Source organism: Antedon mediterranea, chromosome 11 (genome assembly GCF_964355755.1).
Source record: "Antedon mediterranea chromosome 11, ecAntMedi1.1, whole genome shotgun sequence".
NCBI classification, from domain to species: domain Eukaryota; kingdom Metazoa; phylum Echinodermata; class Crinoidea; order Comatulida; family Antedonidae; genus Antedon; species Antedon mediterranea.
The window spans coordinates 1,492,336-1,517,293 of NC_092680.1; the positions used below are offsets into that span (position 1 = coordinate 1,492,336).

At 32.0% G+C, this 24,958-nt stretch overlaps 1 protein-coding gene across 10 annotated transcripts in view; it reads right to left on the bottom strand.

The window, feature by feature from the left end:
• Positions 1–24,958, bottom strand: part of LOC140062288 (protein unc-13 homolog B-like) — a 130,015-nt gene that overhangs the window by 68,856 nt on the left and 36,201 nt on the right. For 8 of the 10 annotated variants that reach the window (XM_072108438.1, XM_072108437.1, XM_072108440.1 and 5 more), the window contains 7 exons: positions 24,648–24,765; positions 22,695–22,818; positions 21,066–21,089; positions 19,574–19,687; positions 19,031–19,158; positions 16,206–17,119; positions 15,923–16,103 (listed from right to left, as the gene is read on the bottom strand). In XM_072108438.1, coding sequence (XP_071964539.1) covers positions 15,923–16,103; positions 16,206–17,119; positions 19,031–19,158; positions 19,574–19,687; positions 21,066–21,089; positions 22,695–22,818; positions 24,648–24,765 — 1,603 coding nt within the window. The remainder of the gene's footprint in view (positions 1–15,922; positions 16,104–16,205; positions 17,120–19,030; positions 19,159–19,573; positions 19,688–21,065; positions 21,090–22,694; positions 22,819–24,647; positions 24,766–24,958) is intronic. The other 2 variants (XM_072108435.1, XM_072108436.1) reach the window with 2 other exon arrangements.

A 24,958-nucleotide genomic window follows, 5' to 3' on the forward strand; every position in this document is an offset into this window, starting at 1 on the left:
CAATTTGATTTTAGACAGTTTATGAACTGAATTAGAATTTTTATGAAAATTAAATAAAATTTCAAAATAAATCAAATTGAAAACAATCAGCAGCATGCAACATTAATATCATTTTCAATATATAATATTCAGCAACACATTTCAGTAATATTTAAAAAAGATAACATCACATTATATATTATTTCCATTTATAAAATACATTACTAACATTCACCTGACCTGAAAACATTAACAACCAAATTAAATTCATCCGTTTACAACGATGATAGATGTATGTCTGTTACCACACTTGTCATACTTGCTTGAATATTTCAAATAAGGTTAAAGAAAACCGAAACAACGACAGAACTTTCTTACAAAACTTGAGATACAAAATTTTATTTTTTCTAAATTTTTGACAGAAGTTCACTGACAAAAACCCTACATTATACAACCTTTTAAGAATCACTCCAATCATACGTGCTCTGCCTCATAAACGCAGTATTTATTAACGACAGTAATATCCATTAAAAATGTGTTTATAAGCCACTACCCCATTCAAATAGGCATCCCCTAAAGAACCCTAAAAATGTTGTAAGCACTGTGCCGCTTTTTGAACTGGTAACAAAAAACGAAGGATACCACGTTTCTTGCATTAATGAACTTAGCTTGAACTTAAATCTTAAAGATAATTGAAGGTTGAAATGATTGAAAATCAATTAGCTACTAATGAATAATTTAGAATGTATAATACAATCAGCATCCAGATTGAATTGAATTACTAATTAAAATAATATAAGATACATATTAGTAATAGCGAAAGAGTTATTGTATTGTTCCCCTGAAAAATAATTTAAAACATTTTTGTTGTTGAATATGCTATTTTAATGTCACATAATAGTTATTCACTTTGACGAAAAACTGGACCAAAAAAAAAAAAAATATTTATCTGAAAAAAATGTAATTTAAAGCAAAAATTATTAAATTGTCTGCCAGACAATGGTTTTTGGTTAAAATAAAAAAAAAAGTTTTTTTTGTATACAGAAGTGAATAACTTATCTAAAGTTTTAATCTTAATTTTTCATGTTTTTGGAGGACAATATATGAATGTACTGAATGTATTTATTCGTAATTGAAGAACGTTATTGAGATTAAGGTAGAGTACACTCCACTGAAGGCTGAGACTTTCAAAATAGTAACGATACTAAATTAATAAGCAATAATATATGGCAAACACATTGAAATATAAGAACTTAAACTATGTGGGTATTCAGATATGTTTTTCCTTTATGGGTAGTGGGCGAGACGTGGGTGGGGGTTCGCTAGAGTAAACTCACCCCCTGGCTATGGACCTGCAAGTAATCTATTATTGTTATGCTTTAGAGTTTTACAATAAACGTTATTCATCATAAACCAACAGACAAAATAAGTTCTACTACAGAAAGGTTTTGAAATTTAAATTTGTATTTCACCCAGAGTGATAATCGATTCTGTACATTTTTCAGAATAACTGACATTGATTATTGTATTAAGGATGTATGAAGTAAAATGGAGGTTTGTCATTTTAAAAATCGTTTTTTAACTGAAAAAAAATATCAACTAATGGAAATCAAATATCATACATAGTTAAAAAAGGTTAGGGTATTTATAAACACAAATGTTTAGAAGCAAAAATAATTATAAAGGACAATATTTACATAATTTGAATATGTTGTTTAGTAATGTCTCTGTTCAATAAAAAAACATACCATAGCAACTAAATATAAAAATGTGTTTTTTCAGTCCAGATTTTTGAAATTATGTTTTATATCTGACATCCTAATAGGCCTCCAATGAATCATGAAGTTTTGTTATCACCTAAAGACTGATAAAAATGCAATGCCGCCGACAACAATCACATAACATTTTTAATGCAACTGAAGTGTTTGATTGAGTGTTGGCGAGTCCTGCTTCAGAGGCAAGAGAATAGGGGAGGGAGGGACATTGAGGACTTCAAAGAAAAAGAGGGCACCCCTTGTGGCGAGTCCTGCTTCATAGGCAAGAGAATAGGGGAGGGAGGGACATTAAGGACTTCAAAGAAAAAGAGGGCACCCCTTGTGGCAAGTCCTGCTTCATAGGCAAGAGAATAGGGGAGGGAGGGACATTGAGGACTTCAAAGAAAAAGAGGGCACCCCTTGAAAAGTTACTTAATGCTTTGTGTCTTTCAAAAGGTATTTATTTGATCAAGCACAACAGTACTACCAACCAGAGCATCTTACAATAAGTTTGATTATGATAATATAAAAAAACTCCAAAAAAAGTGTAGGCAAGTATTAAAGTAAATTATAAATAACAAAGTGAATAGAAAAGGTGATAAATGTATTCCTCTACATAATCTAAATCAGCCACAGATACAGACACTAATTTTTCCATATTAAGATTTTGGTCAGAAAATATCTATTTTTTATTTTTATTTGGGTTATTACATAAACTAAATGTATTTTCGTTTCATGTTTTTAGAAAAAATTATAATCTAGATCAATTTAAAATTTTCTTTCAAAGCAGGAAATATGAATTATTTATAACATTGCCAGATGATAATACTATTAGATACTATTGTATACAGTTTTTAATATGTATGCTATTAAAACAACAATAGGCTGTAAATATAATCCATCTGTTGTTTCTGATAAATTTTCCACTAATCTAATAATAATCATAGAGACAATCAAAATGGTAAATTACAAAAGTGCATTATCATTAATAAAAAAAGGATTGAAAACATGAGTAGTGATGAAAGAGTATTGGGAGAATAAACAACAATGTTTATGTCATTAAAAACTATGTTTAATTTAGGAATTATAAAATAGTGAGGTGTTTAGGATGTGAAACAGAATCACTTGTAGTAGTAGTTGGTGACGGTGTGTTGGTTGACGGTGCGTTGGTTGACGGTGCGTTGGTTGACGGTGCGTCGGTTGACGGTGCGTCGGTTGACGGTGCGTCGGTTGACGGTGCGTCGGTTGACGGTGCGTTGGTTGACAATGCGTTGGTTGACGGTGTGTTTGCTGACGGTGTGTTTGCTGACGGTGCGTTGGTGGATGGTGTGTTTGTTGACGGTGTTGGTTGACGGTGCGTTGGTTGACGGTGCATTGGTTGACAATGCGTTGGTTGACGGTGTGTTTGCTGACGGTGCGTTGGTGGATGGTGTGTTGGTTGACGGTGTTGGTTGACAGTGCGTTGGTTGACAGAAAGTTGGTTGACGGTGTGTTGATTGACGGCGTGTTTGCTGACGGTGCGTTGGTGGATGGTGTGTTGGTTGACGGTGCGTTGGTGGATGGTGTGTTGGTTGACGGTGTGTTTGCTGATGGTGCGTTGGTGGATGGTGTGTTGGTTGATGGTGTGTTGGTTGACGGTGCGTTGGTTGACGGTGTGGTGGTGGGTGGTGTGGTGGTGGATGGTGTGTCGGTTGATGGTATGTTGGTTGACGGTGGGTGGTAGATTAGTTGGCAGTGGATTGTTTGATGGTATGGATTGGGAGTTGTTGGTTTTGGTTGTGGAACATGGTGGTTTTGGTTGTGGAAAATGGTGGTGTTGGTAGTGGAACAGACATCTTAATATATATTACAGAATAAGATTATAAATTATGTCACTTGAGACAAGAGAAAATGTCATTATGGCGATTTGACAAACTTAATAGAAACAAGAAGATCTTGCTATAGTAATTCAATTCCATGATGATTGATGAATCAAACTAGTTTAGAATGTGTTAACAAGCAAATAATGCATCTGATCACTATTTTGTATCACTCTGCAGTTTCTTCTGCTCGTAAAACTTATGCCATTCTCGCAGTTCTGGTGTAATCTAATATATCATTCATACCGTATGATGGTTGTTGGTCTTATCTGTTTAATTTACTGTTGAAGGTCTAGTTCTATCATCGTTACTGACTGCGTTTATACTGAATCACTAAAAATGAATGCTATATCTTAATTTTTATTTCAATACTTTGTGTTACAATGTTATACGGCCCGTGGAAGAACACCTTTCTGGTAGAAAAAAAATAAAGACTTTATTGCAAAAATAAAGACTTTATTATTATTATATTAATATGGTTCAATATTTAGTCACTAATTTGTATCTTTTACTGACTATACATGTACAGTACATTCAACATGATATATCATGATATAGTCACTTTATAATTGAATATCATAACTATTAAATCATGACAAAGATACTCAAAAATGTTAATGAAGAAAGATTTAAATTCTATTTATAGATGTGGAAAAAGTTGAGATTTGATACCAAGGGATGTTTGGTTATGGTGTATGTGGAAAGTGTTAAGAATAAAGTGTTCAGTGCCATAGAGCACTCATTGGCTAAACCCAGGGGCTAGAAAACAAAAATAATAAGCCTCCTCTTCTTTGCCAGAACTATGGCTGAGGAGAGGCTTGAACCTGTGCTATTGTTATGACTTTGGTTTGGAGTGCCCCGTCTTAACCGCCTGGCCACTCATCAGTTTGAACAAGATGACGCAGAACGTAACATTTGGTGTAAAATGTTTTCTGTCAGGTTACAATATAATGAGCAACATTAAATAATTCTACAATTCTAATGAATACTTTGAAAAGTATCCATTCAAAAACATACATAATACAGATTCAACACTAAGAATATATAAGTTCATTGGTTCTATGTTTAGTTATATCCAAAGATGCTAATTATGCATCCAAACCCATTTCAATTGGTGAGATTTAATTTTAAAATTAGTTAAATCCCTGTAGAATTTCATCAACTAACAGTATTAACTTTTGAATATTTAAACAGGTTAAAAGTAATTTCATATTTATAATTATTATTATTATGCATTTTGGTACACAAATGTTTGACTGGAAAGAGTAATGTTCATGCATAAAGTATAGTTTTGGAATATAGACTTTTACAGGATTAAGAACACTATATGAACATACATGAATATTAAGGTGATAATCCCAAGAATACAATGTAAAACCAATTTTTGTTCTCAGTATCTAATATTAAGAATATTAAGAATATAGAACACAGGCAGTTATCAAACTCATCATGAGGGGCGGATCCAGCATAATAGATTGGGGGGGGGGGGGGTGGGTGGGGGCTAAATATTTCATAAATAAAATAAAAAAAGTCATTATTTTATTTTAAAAAGATAAATTTTAGGGGGGGCTAAAGCCTGTCTAGCTCCCGCCTAAATCCGCCCCTGATCATGAGGGCCCTGATTGTCAAGTTTAAGGTGAACCTCTATAAATAAGGTTAAATAAAAAAATAAATCCTCTAATTTAAAAACCACTTACCACTGTCCACCAAAATTTCTTCTTTTCTTTTGATGGTGGAATGTCCACTTGTTCTTGTTTATCATCCAAGTCAAAACTATCTGAATCTTTTTTAGAAGATTTAGTACTATGCAAACTAGTATCCGACTTATCTCTTGATAAAACATTATCCCTTGCCTTTTTGTTGGCAATCATTACCTTACACGTCTCAAACAGTATTGAACTTTTTTCTAACTCTGGTGAATTGTTTGAAGATTGATGGGCGGCATCCGAGTTTGAACGACCTTTGTGAAGGGACCTTCGATGCCGAGTTCTAAAATTCAACTCTGATCCCTCCTTTTTGTCGCCACCAACACCACCACCACCGCTGCTGCTGCCATGGTGTAAAAACCTTTTAATGGCCTCTTCCACATCTGGTGAGTTAGATGGGTGTTTTGCAGGCTTCATTTTGTAAAATATTCCAGCTTCCCTTAGCAATAATTTTCAAAAATTAATTTCCTTATATAAAGTTGTCAATTAAAACAGCAATAATTTCCTTTGTTTCATCTTTGCCCGTGGTCATATATAAATATTTCAGATGTACATCCTTCCTACGTCTTTTCCGTAATAATTACAACACTCCACATATTACGTAACCATTCAGTTACCTCATGATTTAATGATTATGACTCCAATATCTGGCCGCTAAAACGTTTGATCAATGGTGAGTATAACATCCCTGGGAGTAGTAATAATATTCTACAATGTAGCAATGATCAATTCAGACTATATGGCCGCTTATAGACGAGTGTTTATGGTTCCAGTTGAGCGAACATCCAACTAGCTCCACTGGTTGGAATATAGGCAGTGCCTTTCAACACAGTTTCTCATCTCATTTACCTCTTGCCATCATCATATCAATATTCATACTCGTTTTAGTACAATGTGCTTGACAGATACTGTGGCTGCGAGTGTTGACTTACATTATCATGCGTACCAGTTTCCCAATACATGATTGAACCAAATAATTTAAACATAAAACCAGTCTTTCATCAAGAGACAGTACTGTCAGATCGATCAGTTTAACATTTATTTGATTCATCAATTAATGCCGTGTACGTTATATTTCTCTCTCTTCAATACAATGATCTTGCTTACAGCAGAAAAATGTCTGTGTATACTTTTTATTCACATCAATACGTTACTATATAGTTTTACATGGATTCAAGGTTCTTATATCTATCAACAATATTAAATATCAATACATTCACTTTTACATTAATTGATTAAAATCATTAAAATTCAGATGGCTAAAGGAAGATGACATTATATCCCCTTGGAAAGATGACTTGCTGGAAAACTTCACTTATAAAATGTGCAAATTGTCAAAAGCAATCACATCAAAACGATTATAGAATGGCCAAGAGACTTTGACAAGATATACTAACATTTACGTCAGGTATATAAGCAACTAAGCGTAAGATCTGCAATAAATCTATAAAGAGAGCGATACTCCTGGCCTTTCCATTTGGCATACGTTATTTTCGGTGGTTTTTCCTTTCTCATACGTTATTTTCGGTGGTTGTTCCTTTCTCATACGTTATTTTCGGTGGTTGTTCCTTTCTCATACGTTATTTTCGGTGGTTGTTCCTTTCTCATACGTTATTTTCAGTGGTTGTTCCTTTCTCATACGTTATTTTTGGTGGTTGTTCCTTTCTCATACGTTATTTTCAGTGGTTGTTCCTTTCTCATACGTTATTTTCAGTGGTTGTTCCTTTCTCATACGTTATTTTCAGTGGTTGTTCCTTTCTCATACGTTATTTTCAGTGGTTGTTCCTTTCTCATACGTTATTTTCGGTGGTTGTTCCTTTCTCATACGTTATTTTCAGTGGTTGTTCCTTTCTCATACGTTATTTTCAGTGGTTGTTCCTTTCTCATACGTTATTTTCAGTGGTTGTTCCTTTCTCATACGTTATTTTCAGTGGCTGTTCCTTTCTCATAGGTTATTTTCAGTGGTTGTTCCTTTCTCATACGTTATTTTCGGTGGTTGTTCCTTTCTCATACGTTATTTTCGGTGGTTGTTCCTTTCTCATACGTTATTTTCAGTGGTTGTTCCTTTCTCATACGTTATTTTCAGTGGTTGTTCCTTTCTCATACGTTATTTTCAGTGGTTGTTCCTTTCTCATACGTTATTTTCAGTGGTTGTTCCTTTATATTTTAATTCACTTCAACGCTTTCAAAATAACAATTAACACAGTAATATTGGAAGATTTTTAATCACTAAAATCAGTTCTAATGTTTCTAAAATAGACACATTAAAACATAATAGCAAAATGGCATTACTACATTAGTGTACAACCTTAAATTTGAAACTGGCTTACAACTGTCTTGTTATACCAACCATCTTTCAATATCTTGATAACAAATATGATAAATATATGGAATTATATACTGTCAGTCATCAAAGAGTAAATCAATAAAATGCTTGGAGCAATGTGTAGTCATAATGAAGTGCTCCAGCGTCAGCTTCTATCTTCTACCCATTGTTGTTGTATATGTCAGTTCTATTTAACAGTATGGTAAGTCCGTCTGAAGTATGTTCCAAAATTGTCGGTACGCCAACCATGACCGTAATATAATCTTAAATCAGGCAGTTTAGAGTTCGCTGTTTATGGATCATCGAGCACGCCCTTCCATTCCATCATCAACCTGTAAATTGCGTTTTCTTTTTATACAACAACTGCCACCCTATCAGCCAGTGTGCTGCTTTGTTTGTATTAGTGATGTCATTGAGTAATATTACTAAACCATTACTTCAACATGGTTAAATATGAACAGTAAGTATAATGAAGTATTCAACATAATTTCATTGAGTAAAACGATTTCTATAAATTTATCATTTTGTTAATAAACCGTTCTCACTTGCTACAGATAATTGACAGCCATTTTTAATAGTTTGATTTTACGCTATTAAATTGAAACAAGGAAGAAATAATATGGTTTAAAATAAAAAAACTATATCAATTTGTTATTTCATTTTTTTTTATGACGAAATTATTTAACCTCTCATAGACTCACCCAAACTATGAAAAATATGTCAACGTATTTCTAACATTTATTAAAAGTGACGTAAAACTTAATCAGAAATGTATAGATTTTTTTTATAGGATTTTTGTTTAAAATAAATTATACAAAATTACAACTTGTATATATAATGTTTAAATGTAAACCTATACTCTAATATGTTATGTATTGCCAAACAACTTCCAGGTCTTAAACATATGATACCTTAATATTTTATTATGTTATAATTCTTTTTCTTTTTTTTCTTTGACTTTTTTTTATTCACACATGTGTAAAGATTAAGTGTCAGTTATTATGCTACAACCATCTTCTGGAGTAATGAAAAAACAAAAAAGCAAACTAGTAGAAAAAACTTGTTTCATGTGACAAGGTGTTTTAGACCAATCAGGTGAAATATAAAACATGATTTAATATACCTAAGTAGCAGAATATATGCAAATAATAGACTGGATACATTCTCAAACGACGAAATGTAACAACAAGATTGCCCAAAACGACGCATCTAATTATGGCTATACTGAGGCAATATATATATTGTCATATTAATATGCATTAATTTTTCCGTATATGCTAATATTAAGTGCTTTGTAATCTCTCATCGTTATTATGTATAAAAATTGGTAAAGTCATAAATGCGATTGAACAATTGTTGTTCAAACGCAAGTACAATCATATGAGTATTATAATCATTAAAAATCATTAAAAAACAGAATGTATTATACCAAAATATTGTAATGGAAAAAATTGTAAAGTCTACTACTGATAATGATATTTGAAATATCCTTTGATACGATAGTATTGTCTGAGTACAGAGATCGACAAATTAATGTAAACAATCATACAAAAACTACTGTAAAATCAATACAATAAAAATACCAAATTATTAGTAATTGAAAAAATAAAACATTGTAGGCCTAATATTTACAATTGGTATGATAATGATATTTTGAGGATAATAATATTGCTCAGTAAGACCGACAAATTTAATGAAAATCTTTAATTAATGTAAACAATGAAATGATGTCGAGTGGAGTATTTGTATTATTGATGATTACACTTAGTCAGTTTGATAATTAACCACAGGATGCTGTGAACTAAGAAGGCGAGAGGTTATTATTTGCAGTCATTTGTCTTACAAATTAAAATGTTAGGTTGAACTGGACTAACAGAAAAAACCAACTTAATTTAAAAATCTAGCAGAGGGCAGTGTTATACTCTATAGAACTGTTCCTTGCTCATTTGTCTTCACCAAACGCATTTCTATTTTGGGAACCATCACAAAATAGAATCCTTCTTAGTTTATATACAATATCGCAACTAAATATAATTAAAAATAATGACGTTTATGCAAATTGTGTTTATATACGTCCATATTAGGAATATTATGCAAATTTAATTATATTAGAATATGAACAAATTATTTGTATATAAACATGACATCTTTTTAATTGTTAAATCTTTAAATTTTATAATTTAAAATAATGGCGTTTGTATGCAAATTGTGTTTACATATCATACTATTATGCAAATTTAAATATAATTATAATAGATGTACAGGTGGTAAAAGATCTTTGTAAAATCTTTAAAACATTTATTTTGACAAATTGCCTATTTTTGCTGTGCTACATTGTTATTGATTACAACAGGTTCCACTCATTACCTTTAGTATCAGCCATTAACATCATCATAGCATTTAGTTTTAAAATATTGGTTATAGCCTAATGGCATATGCACAACAAGAGGTACACAAAAGGACATTCTAAAAGTTTCAAGTAAACAACTTTATGACAATACATTATAATTTTAAAGATGATTTTCATGTTGTTGAAAACGTTTGATGTAGTTTTATGTTTAAAAAACTCTCAACTCTAAAAAATAAATATTCCAAAATTATTATGATCATAACTCTGAATTAGAATGTAGGAAACTGTCCCACAACACACTCACAAAACCTTTCTAACTTTAATGAGCAAATTCAGAATATTTAAAATGTACTTTTCTACCATCAATGGGGAAAACCTTAGGTAAAATATTTGTCAATAAGAAATTAAGTAAATATTTTGTTTTTCTTTTGTAAAGCATTGTATGCCTAGGGATAATTATTTTACCATCCTGTACGCAATTATATTGCATACTTGTTCATTTTGTTCAATATACCAACATCAATACATTCTGTTGGACTGACACATTGATCAATAATAATAATAATTTAATATCATTATATAGTATACGGCCGCAGTAAAATTAAATTGCGTTTGGAACTGTACCAGGTGTGAAATTAGCTGTACAGATAATAATGAATTTCTCTCAGAAGCTATGTATTATACTACATGCAACAATATGCGTACTATATATAAATTTAAGTAAGGGCAAAATTTGGTAAATCGCGCGTTATTTCTAGAATGTTTACTCGATGGTATATAAAGTTGGTTATAATCTCGGTACTGATTTTAACCACCTGATGTAACCCTGTTTACTAATTAAATTTAATTAGATAATTAGTTATTGACAATTAAAACGAATTTAGGTTCAACCATTTGCCCCAAATAGGGGTGTTTTCCGATCGTGGTATACACTGTCTAATGGATGTCCTCATGAAAAATACCTGTACACAATAATACGAGGATACTTCGCATTTTTCTATCTCCTCCTACGATAATTGTTTTTAATAGCTGAAAACCGGTTGAACAGCTCGAGTACAGTATCATAATGTTGAAGACAGGCCGATTTTCTTTAAAAAATACTATTTTGATAGATTTAATATACGTTTATACAAATGTATTGATTTGCGATGAATGGAACATTCCAAATTATTTGGTTTAACCATGCTTGCATACCTCCATGATTTAACACAAGTAGGTCAATTTATGGGCCCTTTGAGAATAAACATAAATAGTATTGTAAAGCTATACAATACTGTAAATAGGTATTAACCACTTTTGATAGCCATTTGAATCGCAAATTTCTTATTGTGTGTGTTGGTAGGCCTACTGTTTATTATAATATAAACAAATATACTAATAAACTTTATTACTGTGAGTGTGGGTAGCCCCTTCTTTTAGATTATAAACACATAATAATATAATACTTTATTACTGGCAGTTGCTTCTCAACGTTTGTATTAATTAATAATTACAAAAAAATATAAACGTCGTGGTGGTGTATCGTTACATGTACTTTACTATTTCAATCGACTATGACAGTGACAATTTTAACAGTTATTAAATCGGAAATGTTTTACTCTTTTTAGGGTTATATTGTTTATAGGCCTATTAAAAAAAAAACCCCAACCCTCAATAATGTTTGATACAAAATACAAATTGGGTTTGTTTAAATGAGTCCAAATCGAACATTTGGACTCATTTTGTGAGAAGTTTCTCTTTTGGAAGTAATTCGCACGGTGCTAATTTTGGTTGACTACATAAATACATAAATAAATGTTTTATAGTCATGCGGTACGTAGGCCTACGATTTGAAATCGCCAGTTTTTTTACGCTGAAATTACTATGTATTCGAGAACCATATGTGGGCACGACCTAGATGGTACGCGAGCGAAGCGAGCGTACCATCTAGTACATGTAATTAATCCAAGTAAATTAAACTATAATATTATTATTGTTTAATAAAGTAAAAGATTATTTCATTGAATTGTGCTTTTTTTATATTAAATATTATAAATGATTTGTTTATCAATGTATTAAACAAACTCTGAATTAAAACAATTCCGATTTTTAATATTTATTTTTCAAAGTTTAAAATATTGAATCACAGTGATTTTAATCAGAATTTATTTGCATATTATATGAACATATATGGTTTGAGAGAGGCAACTGCAAGTAAAGTGTCTTGCTTAAGGACACATTGCGACAAGCATTGAACTTGAACTCACAATCAGCAGCCCAACGTCCAACACACTGCACCATATGCTCTCTGAATCAAACAATTTTTGACAAAAAAATGTGATGTGCCCAAATATAGCAGTGATATGCCAAATATGGTAGTGATATGACATCATCATGTTTAAGTTTGACAAAAAAAATCACATTTTTTTTTCTATATCAAGTTTGATAGTGTAGACAGAGCTTCAATTCAAGTTTGATTCAGATAATGCTCAAGATGATCAGGTATATTTACTGCATTAAATGTCTCTATATTGAATTCATAAATGAATACAACTTGCAACATCAGTCGGTTTCATGTTAACTCCTAGTAGACTATTGATAATGTGTTGAACAACTTAAAAGATAACATTTCAAAATGTTGTATGGCAGAGTTTGAAATTAAGATCACATAGTAGTAACCAAGAAGATACATGTTACATTCATGTTCAGTTTATGTAGGTTGTTACATAGTATTATTTTTATTAACATCTAGATACTAGGCTACTGTATAAAAACGCTGTATTAGTAGCCTATGATGCAATGAAAAATTAAATTACTTGTAATGTGGCATGAAATTGTATACCGGTAATGCGCAATATCATACTGTATGTATATGTAATGCACTGTTTCTATTGTTATATTTCTTTTATTCCTGTCCACCCAGGCAGCACTTGCCAACTCTTATGCTATGACTTTATCCAAATTCCCTCACTTGCACTGATGAAGGGCTAGTGTTGCCCGAAAGCTCTGCTAACTTTTCTGGCTGTTTACTTTATCGTTTTGATTTAGCTTTTGCGCTTTTTTTTTGTATCTCCGTTAAGATCCAGCCACTGATACCCACAGCATTGTCATTTTTTGTCAGTAATTTGCCTTTGGATTTATATATAATGCACATGTATATGTAATATACATGTTTATTTCTTGATCATGTAATAATAGAACAAAATACAATACATCAACATTTATCACTACATACTAAATAAACTAAGAGAAGAATATGAAAAAATAATACAAGGACAAAGGACGGGAAGACAAGGACAAAGGACGGGAAGAAAAGGACACAAGATAAAGGAGAGAAACCTGCAGATTTGTATCTTGAAGTGTCCAGAAAGAAGAAGAAAAATAGTAAGATAATTATTTTAAAAAGTTCTCAAATTGTGTGCTCTAAAGGTTATTAACCAAATGGAATCAAACAGTTTATACATATTTTTTCAGGCAGTTTTGCCAGGCTCTATACAGTTTGAATTCGTCATCTTCGAGCAATATACCCATGCCCATGTATATCACTACCGTATGTTATAGAAATTCCAACTTACAGAATGACCTAGTCTCAGGCTCGAATGTCAAACCCCTATTATATCACATCTTACTCAAATGTAGTAAAACCTTTCACAACCAAATATACTAAATTCAAATGTTATTGAAAAAAAAAATCTAGCATATACCCATATGAATAACAACACTATGTGCTGTCGTTAACTGCGAAAACCATTTTGTAATCGTTATTTATGCAGTATATAAAAGCTCTCAGGACTAGTGTTCTTTTTCTTTACGTTATCCTATAAGATTTCAATCCTAAGAGAATTGATTGAACCTTTTACGGATTTAGTTTTCACAGAATATCTACAATTAGAGTGAATAAAGGTGTTTATGTGTACTAGTTGGCTGATGTACCTAATGATGTATGTCAATATATGACAACAACCGAATGTCAAAAAATCACTCACAAATATTTTGTGTCAAATCATCGTGATGTGACATTACAAAAACTACTAATTACTCTTCATTAAAGTTTTAAGTGTTATAATAATTGTATAGCATTATTAGAAAAATTACGTTCTGTTGGTAAATACCTTTATTGACAAAATATGTAAATTTTGTCAACCTATATTGATTTTCTTCCCAGGAGGCACGGATACGTCAGAGTAACAGTTACAAGACTCAGAAGTACTGAGCTTAATGTTGATCTTTTACATCGTAGGCCATAATTTTATTGTAATTTTCAAAATAAGGTCATTATCATTAGACCTGCCCATGGCAGATTTTTGGAAACTGTTTTTATTGAATATTGTGAGCGATAGGAAACAGGAGCAGATTCATTCAAACTTGGTTTCTATTGCCTTTCAGAATCTTAGTAAAAATCTGTTTCTGCGACTTGAAATACCTCGTAGAAGAGGCCTAAAATACATCACTAAAAACAAGATACACCTGTGCTAATATTTGTGTATTAGATGAGAATACGACAACAATTACCTGCACTAGATTAGACAAACCGCCACAGTTGTGCAAATTGTAATGACACACGATTTAATATGGGTTAAGTGATCAGCTAATATATGGTATACAAATTATGAAAGTTTAGGAGATAAACGGGGAGAATTTTAAAAAAGACAGTCAGGCTTTTAACGAATGAAAATATTCTCTACATTTAACCAATGCAAAAATATTTGTTATTTGTTTTATATAATACTTTTCTAAAATAAACTTTTATTATAGATCAATATGAATAACAAGTTTGAGGCTAGGCGATTCAAAACAGTGGATCTTGAGTTGAGCAGTTACAGTACCGACTACAGATTAATTTTCAAACATGTATCATTCAACAGCCTAGTGCATCACACACAATTCTTAGAAGAAAAAACAGCCAATCAAATGGCAACAATACACTTTGTGTGTTCCAATATAAAACATCACATACTATATTTTAGGATCTATTCAGATATCTAATTTCCTATATAATTTTAATGCAAACATGAAGTTACTGTATTCATAACTTATTTTTTAGTTTGTTTACACAATGCATTTTCAATTATTTTTTTCTATTGATCACATGTTAAAAAAATTGTTTAAATATACAGTACAAATTTATAATGCATTCAATATACTCTACCTGAATCTGTAGAGGGCAGTATTCAAAAAACTTATATGCTCAGGTTAGTTTTTGTATTCACATGTCAATGATAAATGTTAATATAGATAATTAAATTAAACAACGTTTCTGTTATCGGGTAATTCTAAAATTAGATTAGTACTATTGGAACAATCACTAGTCACTAGGCCTAGGCATGAACAGGCTCTCAAAATATTAAATCAAAAGCACAAGACATTAAATTGTAAAATGTGTCATAATTATAGGCCTAGTAATAATTGTTTGGTGTAACCTTTTTGTTTTCCATTTCAATCAAGACGGTTCTATAGGTCAAAAGCTATAATAGTATAAGGCACTACTGTATATTCAAATCATGATTTAATTTCAAACGATGACGTCAAACTATTTTATTGATTATGACAAAGTTTCTAATTATAGAATGAATTCTAGAGCAATAACAAATAATTAACATAGATCTTCAATATTTTACATGAAAATTCAAAAATAAAAGCTGAATGGGTTAATTTTACAAGGAAGTAGCCTTCTTTCAGGTCAGAAATGGATCAAACAATATGTACAAGTTCCAACCATCTTGACTAACCAGTTTTCACCTTTAGCAAATGCAAATGACCAGTCCACAATTAGAATTGATCAAAACCAGGAAAGAAAAGGTAAACAAGACAAGAATCACCGCATCATCTGTCAGAGATGTAGAGTGCCCCCACACACACGTTCATCAATAATCAATTTCAGGATACTTTGCAGTTTTTTATACCAATTAAGACAAGACAACATATAGAAAATTGAGAAAGAATTAAGAACAAAATATTACTGTACTTACATTGGGTTGCATTTTGCGAATATTATGCATGCCTTTACTCCATTGACTCTTAATAGCCTCACTTTTAGGCACAAATTCATCCTCATCTGGTTCCAGTGGCTCCTGCAGTCCTAGGCAGTCCTCTTGGCTGTGCAGCTCTGAGCGGCTAGCCCTAGGAGAAGACATTCGGCTACTTCTTGGGCTAAAAGTTTTTAAAAATACATTAGAAAACTATGGTTTGTCAACTACTCTTTTAAGTGTACTAAACATAACTTGTGTGAAACAGAACGCAAGCATACTGTACCTATCTGTGGCAAGAGAGTGTTTGCTTCCAATTCCACTGTAACTTTCATTGACGGGAACAATACCCTTTTCGTATCTATTTTTACTGAAGCTTCCATCGGATTCAACATCACTACGGGTTGGTTCTTCAATACTACCAAGGCTGTCTGAAAACGGCTGAAGCTGCTTGTCAATCCCAGGATCATGGTTCCTTTTGGGATACATATCCGATACGTACGAATCCTGGACGTAGCTTTCAGTGTGGTAATTTCGGTGAATGTCCTGCGTCGACCGACCGTAATCATTGTAATAGTCAACGTGCGAGGGAGCATCATTTTCCTGGTGGTGCATATGCGGGTTGATATCATCTTTCCAATCATACCGCGTTATCGTTCTATTATAATCGTTCTGGCTATCGTAACCTCGATGATCATCATGCTGCCTACTTATCGGGTAATCGTCCTCGCGATAATAGTCTTTAACATGCATATCTTCGCGTGAGTAATACGGATACATTTGTAAACCGTCTACGTAATCATCGTTGTACTGTTGAAGTTCATGACGCGATGAGTAAGCGTCTTCTTGATAGCCTTTTGAATACGCATCCTCTGGGTACGAATCCTCATAATTATCAGGTTCATACTGCTGTTCGCGATATCGTATGCTGTCAAATTTCTCCTGACTGGCATACACATCCGCAACGTCCTCTGGATAGCTGGGATAGTCTCTGCAGATGTCACTGTTACGTCTTGGATCGTCATCTACATAAGAACTAGATTTGTAGCTTCCCTGGTAATGAGGTATATCGTACGAATGAGGATAGTCATTCTCATAGTAATCGTTCCTACCATGTTCGGGAGAATTGCTTTTGCGAGAATAAGCGTGCGGATCTGCTGAACTTCTTCTACTCGTGTCGTGGTATCTTGAATCGTAGTGCTAAAGTTTAAAAACAAATTGAAAGAAAATGTTATGAAAATTGGTAACAACAATTTTCACCAGGTTCCAAACAAGTAGAACAACATTGGAAATTGAGAAAGTTCCTCATAGCATCCATTCACACAAAAGCAGACAATGTAAGCTTGCAAAATACAGAAAGTAAAATGATTTCAATGTGAAAAGGAACCATTACTCAGTGAAACACAAATCAACAACAAAGGCAGAAATACTGCTATACTGTATATTCTACAAATACTTTAAAATTTGAATCTGCTGCCCTCTTCAGATGTCATATCTAGTATGTATCACTAATATCCATGTTTATTTATAACAGTACCTGATCATTGAGCATATAATTTCAAAATTATAGAGGACACAAAATATTATATTTCACAGAAATGATAACTGTATACTCGAAGCTTATTCTGGATTTACAATTCATCTCCCTACTGGAATCTCTCCCATAAAGCCTTGACTTTCCTTTGCTTTCTCTTTTTTTGTTTAGTAAGAAACAAATTATTATCTTAGGATCATATATCCAGTGCCTAGAAAATTGATAGCCAATCTTTTTTGTTTAAAATTACTAATTTCATTCCTACTTAGAAAGACATGAAAGATATAGTTAGGAGTTAGAATCAGTCAGTATTCTTAAACACCACTAATAAGGAACAACACTTACGACATATCACTCACTCTTCCCTGGTGTGAGGAGTGAGAACCAGTCAGTATTCTTAAACACCCTTACTAAGGAACAATACTTACCACATCTCACTCACTCTTCCCTGGTGTGAGGAGTGAGAATCGGTCAGTATTCTAAACACCTTTACTAAGGAACAATACTTACCATATCTCACTCACTCTTCCCTGGTGTGAGGAGTGAGAATCGGTCAGTATTCTAAACACCCCTACTAAAGAACAATACTTACCATATCTCACTCACTCTTCCCTGGTGTGAGGAGTGAGAATCGGTCAGTATTCTTAAACACCACTACTAAGGAACAATACTTACAACATCTCACTCACTCTTCCCTGGTGTGAGGAGTGAGAATCGGTCAGTATTCTAAACACCCCTACTAAGGAACAACACTTACCACATCTCACTCACTCTTCCCTGGTGTGATGAGTGAGAACCAGTTAGTATTCTAAACACCCCTACTAAGAAACAATACTTACCACATCTCACTCACTCTTCCCTGGTGTGAGGAGTGAGAATCGGTCAGTATTCTTAAACACCCCTACTAAGGAACAACACTTACGACATATCACTCACTCTTCCCTGGTGTGAGGAGTGAGAATCAGTCAGTATTCTTAAACACCCCTACTAAGGAACAATACTTACCATATCTCACTCACTCTTCCCTGGTGTGATGAGTGAGAACCAGTTAGTATTCTTAAACACCCCTACTAAGAAACAATACTTACCATATCTCACTCACTCTTCCCTGGTGTGATGAGTGAGAATCAGTCAGTATTCTTAAACACCCCTACTAAGGAACAACACTTACCACATCTCACTCACTCTTCCCTGGTGTGAGGAATGAGAACCAGTCAGTATTCTTAAACACCCCTACTAAAGAACAATACTTACCACATCTCACTCACTCTTCCCTGGTGTGAGGAATGAGAACCAGTCAGTATTCTTAAACACCCCTACTAAGGAACAACACTTACCACATCTCACTCACTCTTCCCTGGTGTGAGGAGTGAGAATCAGTCAGTATTCTTAAACACCCCTACTAAGCAACAACACTTACCACATCTCACTCACTCTTCCCTGGTATGAGGAGTGAGAATCCGTCAGTATTCTTAAACACCCCTACTAAGCAACAACACTTACCACATCTCACTCACTCTTCCCTGGTATGAGGAGTGAGAATCAGTTAGTATTCTTAAACAAGAACCAATACTTACCATATTCCTTTCATAACTATAGCTTCCAGGACCTGCAGTGTAGTCATCAACGTATCGTCCTAAGTGTCTGTGATGATGATGGTGTGATGGACTTGAGTTTACATCACTTGTATAATCACTGTCTTCTGCTATAAAAAAAACATCAATTAACAAGTTTGACACTGAATAAACATCTACCATGAACAAGATATCTAATCTATATTTGTAAAGTAAAAATGGGTTTTAATTTTGTTTGTTATCAATCTTAATATAGATATATACCGTAGGCTATTGTTGCAAGCATTTAGTAAATTTTATCTTTTTCTGTTCCCATTTAGACAATATTGCAGACTAGTCCATTATGGATTAGAAGTGTAACTGTTCGTATCTGGAGAGCATGGGCTATTGTCGGTTTTTCCAGGTAAGCTAGGCACGAAATATACTGTGCTCAATATGAAATATTAAAGGGTTTTAAAGGTATTTTTTCACATTATCTGGTAACGCACCAGACTTTTTCCCCCACATTTTTTGGACATTTGTTTTTTATAAATGTATAGCACATACCCTCTGAAAACTCCCTGTTGCCTGTCTTATAGGGCTGTTCCTTTATTATTTCTTGCTCCATAATATCATTTATTACTTTATACTTAATGCTTTCTGTTTCTTGAGCTTCAAAATCTGAAAAAAAAACATTTAAGTTTTTATGATATAATTTATGAATGTATATCATAAAATTCATAAATCACATATAGCTGTATTCCGTTGTGATGGATTTCAAATGACAAAAGCTATGTAAACATTTTTGTTATTTTTCAATGACAAACAATCTCTGAAATGTAAATAACTATAACTAACTGTCTTGACAATCTTGAGAATAGAATCATATCATATAAATTCTTTCTTAAACTTTTTTTAACTTTCTTTGAACATTTTACTTTTAAGTACAAGCTGCAATAAGCTTTTTATTTTAGAATGTTGTACAAGTAGTTTTATTTTATTTTATTTAATCTTATCTTTTAAGTATTTATAGAATACCATTAAAGACAAATGTATTTGTAACTTTATTTTATTACAAAATAATAATTTATCTCGAATCAAGTAAAAGAAAAATAACACAAATACATATAAAATATGGCATAATTATATCTATTGCTATTACAAAAACAAAACCAAGAACATTTTTTTTAAAGTAAATGTTTAACAGATTTACTACTGTAAAAACAAAGAATAATTATTAATAAACAGTAAAATATAAGGATTAAAAATAATTATTAATAAACAGTAAAATATAAGGATTTAAAATAATTATTAATAAACAGTACAAAATAAGGATTTAAAATAAACAAGGTACATAAAAGGTACAAAATATCAAGTCACATCAAACTAAGCAGACATCATAATTTGTACAAGATGGAAATTCAAATTTACTACTACTACCAATACTATTGCTTGAATGCCCCGTTTACAATTTCACTACCTTTCAAGCATTATCCCGCATGTCCCGCAACTTCCCATGCATGGCCATGTAGGACCAACATTTGTGCAGGTGTCAACAGGGCTTAACTCTTGTAAATTCTATATTTATTTTAATTAAAATTGGTATTCATAAATACTGTACATCATTATCTTCTAATAATAATATTTTTTAGCTGTTTTGTTTGTGAGTGATTGAATGATATATCGCAATAGTAAATTTGCGCATTGCCCTAAACTATTATAAGGTTGGGATAACAAAAAACCATAGTATGCTTATAGCGTAAAACGACAATATACGTTTTAAAACAATCTATTAGACCTCCGCTTAAATGCGACAATGGTATATAAAACAAGTAATACGGATATAACTAATAAAAAAATTAATTGCTATACAAGAATAAACATAGAAAACAAGGTACAAAATTAAGTATTACATAGATATACAGTGAGATAATAAAATGGTAAAATATTTGTCTTAATTAGTTTTAATATAAAACACTGCAGAAAAATAGTGACAGGTAAGGATCTATAGTATTTAAAAGTATATAAATAATTAGGTTAAACCATAAATAGCTTGTACCTTTAGTAGTGTCTGTGGCTTTACCTAAAGCATGGCAAAATAAAAAATATATACTTAAAATAAAGCAGCATGTTACATAAAATAAATTATAATTTTGCTAAGTAAAACCAGTAACAAAATGTCAGTGAATTGTGGACACATATCAGGATCTGTAACGAAGTGTTTTCGTAATGATGTGTCCATTGAATAGGGCTGGATTGTAGAAAAAGTGCCCACTTAATAGTAGATCTACAGTATACTAACTATTAATGGTACAAACTGAAAAACTTTTACATCAACCATAAAAAATATACTATGAGTCACTGACTATAGTTATAGCTATAGTTATCCAAATCTCACTTTGTACTATGAGATATTACCCAAGATAAGTGCAATAAAGTTTTCAAAAGTTCCACATACAGGACAATTTAAGTACCGTACTATTCAAATATTAAACATTGTTTAATTGCCAATAGATAGCAAATGTAAAATAAGTTTTTTTATGGTAAATATTAAAGTTACAACAAAATAACACCTAATTAGCTGGGCAGATCTGGGATGCGCTAATATAGTCAAAATATCATCCTTTATTCAAAATACATTACAAAATTACAGGTGTGATCATACAGAAAAATAAAATATCTCAATAAATGAATACTAGGTTACAATTTAAAAGAGAATTAAACTATACAATAGGGGCAGAGCCGCAGAGGACAAACAAAATGGGATCCCTTAGCACTACTGCATGGAGCCTCCCCTGTAAAAACAGTATGGATACTAGTTTTACAAGGATTCGACAGAGTTTTCATATTAGTTTGAAACGTAACTTTGGTCAACTTGAAAATGAATAATCTTTTACCAAGTCCATTTATCATATGTATTTAAAAACTCAAATAAAAAAATCAATAACATAAACATTGCAAATTTCATCCGAGGTCAATATAACGACCTTTTATATATGTGACGGATGAACACTTAAAGATATCATAATTTTGGAGACATACAACCTGACTGAAAATGCAGTGATGGAAAGGGTATAAAGTATGTACATTGCTGAGAAGAAAACACTTTATTTATGTTTGAGTGTTAATTAACTGCCATGTTTTAACGAACCTAGCTAAATTAACTATATTACTTTCTTGCACAAACAATATTGAACTTGAGCCAAGCAAAAACTAGGTCATCTATTATGACAGAATTAATCACCAATATAAAATATGCTTAAATTTGTAGTTGTTATAGTATAAGACTATCTATATTTTTATATATCGTATTCAGGTTGTGTAATTTGTTTTATTGATTTTCAAATGTTTTGTTGAAACAATTTTCTCAATGTAAATTTCTTTCCCTTTTTTTCGTTTATTGATTACACATTGACTAAATGAATGCTTGTAAAAATATAACAATAACACTACTTTGCTATAATATCTATTTTTCACTAAACAATCTATTCAACAACACGTTTTGTATAATGTTGCCCTTGAAGAAACTAGGACGACTAATACTCAACGTAAAAACATAAAAAAAAAAAAACTGACTTTCTTGAATAAAACTCAATTTATCACATTTTATACCATACATAAAAAAATGAATCACACATTTCCAATATATTCAATATTATATCATTTAACTGTATAAAGTATACCGTACCTGTTGGCAGTTCAAAACGGGCATCAATTAAAACAGTGTGACCGGTTGGATTACTTGTTCCTGTAATGTGACCATTTTTCATTTCCACCTCTCGATCTAAAGATAACCATTCTCCATCACCTTCCTATAGAACGGTAAAAGAAAAACCATTAGAAGTTACAACACAGACTAACCTATTAGAGATTTGAAATGAGTGACTACCATAAAGGATTGCCATGTCAGGGTTTACAGCACTGTGTCTATATTGGTAGTTACATAGTGCACCATAGACTGATAGATCACATATAGGGACTAAATGTGAAGAAAAGAAAATAAAGTTAAGACATGTCTTGATGTTTGGGTTTCATACTGTATGTTAGGAGAAATGGAAATAGAAAATTTATGCATTACAAATTTATGATAAATTTAGCTATTTTTATATTCTTTCACTTTACTTTGGATCCTCAATATCCATACAAAACAAAAAGAAAAAAAAAAGAATCTTAAAATATTCTAAAATATCAATTAAAAAAAAAACACTTATAGCCAATGAAACCAGTATGATGCCTAATGTGTACTTTGAGATATAATACAACTATACAATTATTGACATCTACAATCTGTGTTTGCTATAGGCTATAGTGTTGTCTACTGCCAAGCTTAACATAGATATCAATTTAAAAAAAATGTATGAATTTAATTATTAACTTGTAGCCAATGAATGCGAATGAAAAACCAGCATGGTGCCAGATATACTTATAACTATACTATTATTGACATCTACAATTTTTGTATGATATAGGCTATGTAATTGTCTGTCAAGCTTAACATAGAGGGCCCACTGCAATGTTCCACAAATATCTGCATTTAGAACAATTAATGTGTTTTTAAAAGTTACAATCGATAATTCACAATAAAGGATAGTCACCATAATATCAAACTGTTTTTGTAAATTGCCAACTACAAGAGGAAAACACGGCCTAGCTTAGTGTCAGGTCAAGGAATAATAAGACCTACTTATTATAAAGGTTAATCACAAGAAAAACGAAACGAAAAATAAAACATTTTGGTACTTTTGGACCTGGTTTAAAAAAATCTAAATATGTTTTTTTCCATAAACAAAACCGTTTTATAATTATACTCGTGCTCTAATGACCTAAAATCTGTTTATTCTTAAGGGGTCAGTAGGTCATGGCATTCATAGCATGTAGTAATGATGGTCAACATGGCTGTTTGCGAAACGGATGTTTATCAGCAACATTGTGCAAGGCCAGTAGAGTTGATGGAAACAACAAGATGGCTGCTAGTTATTCTAACCTTCCAAATGACAAATGTTAGTAAGGTTGGTGTTACGTTTTGTTTTCCAAAAAAAAAAAGTTTCTAAATTCGCTCTATTAACTTTACTTGTTTGTTTGTTTTGTTTATGTTTTTATTTTTAAAATACTTTATTTTTGTCTTTTCTATTCCTCGCCAACTAACAATAATAAAAAAAGTGGAATATGTTCATGAAGTAGCTTTTATTTCTGGATGATCAAAATAAGATATTTTGTAGTCAGGCTTGCTCTATGTGTGTATGACAGAGAGGGAAACACAAAATATGAAAATGGTTTGGACAAATAATTTCAGCAAGTAAGTCCAGTGAGCACGGATCACAGCAAAAATAGAAAAATATACCTATTGGGTTAATAAGGGATAAGTGATTAAGTAGAAAACCACCAATCGGACAATTGTGTGTGTAATATAAGCATCAAGGAAAACAAATTTCATGTTCGCCTTGTTGTGATCATGACAATAAAGTTTTATCTTATCTTATCTTATTTTTTTCTATATAAATTGAATTGTGTATATTTAAATGCTATGCCTTCAGTATCAATTACCTTAATGTTAAATATTAATCCTTGATCAAATGCTATTAATCAGTGGTGCTAATGTAATTAGCAAAATATCAGAGTCTTTACAAAGTCAAGATCTTACCTTATTGGATTGACGTATATTAATTAACGGAACCCACGCTGTACCAAGTAACGTATCCCAAATTAATCCTTTCGTCCAAAGTTCAATAATTAGTCCGTGATCCAATTGGTTGGTTTCACTAGAAAGATTTTAAAGAAATTTGTCATTACATAACAGTCATTTCAAAATATCGTTTTTTTCCAGAAACTGTCAGTTGACAATCATTAAGTCAATTTCATAAAGGTTATTTACCAACATTTACCATATTGACCGTAAATCACCCTTTAAAGGGGAGATCTATGTATAACATTTCTATTGATAGCCAAAGAGTT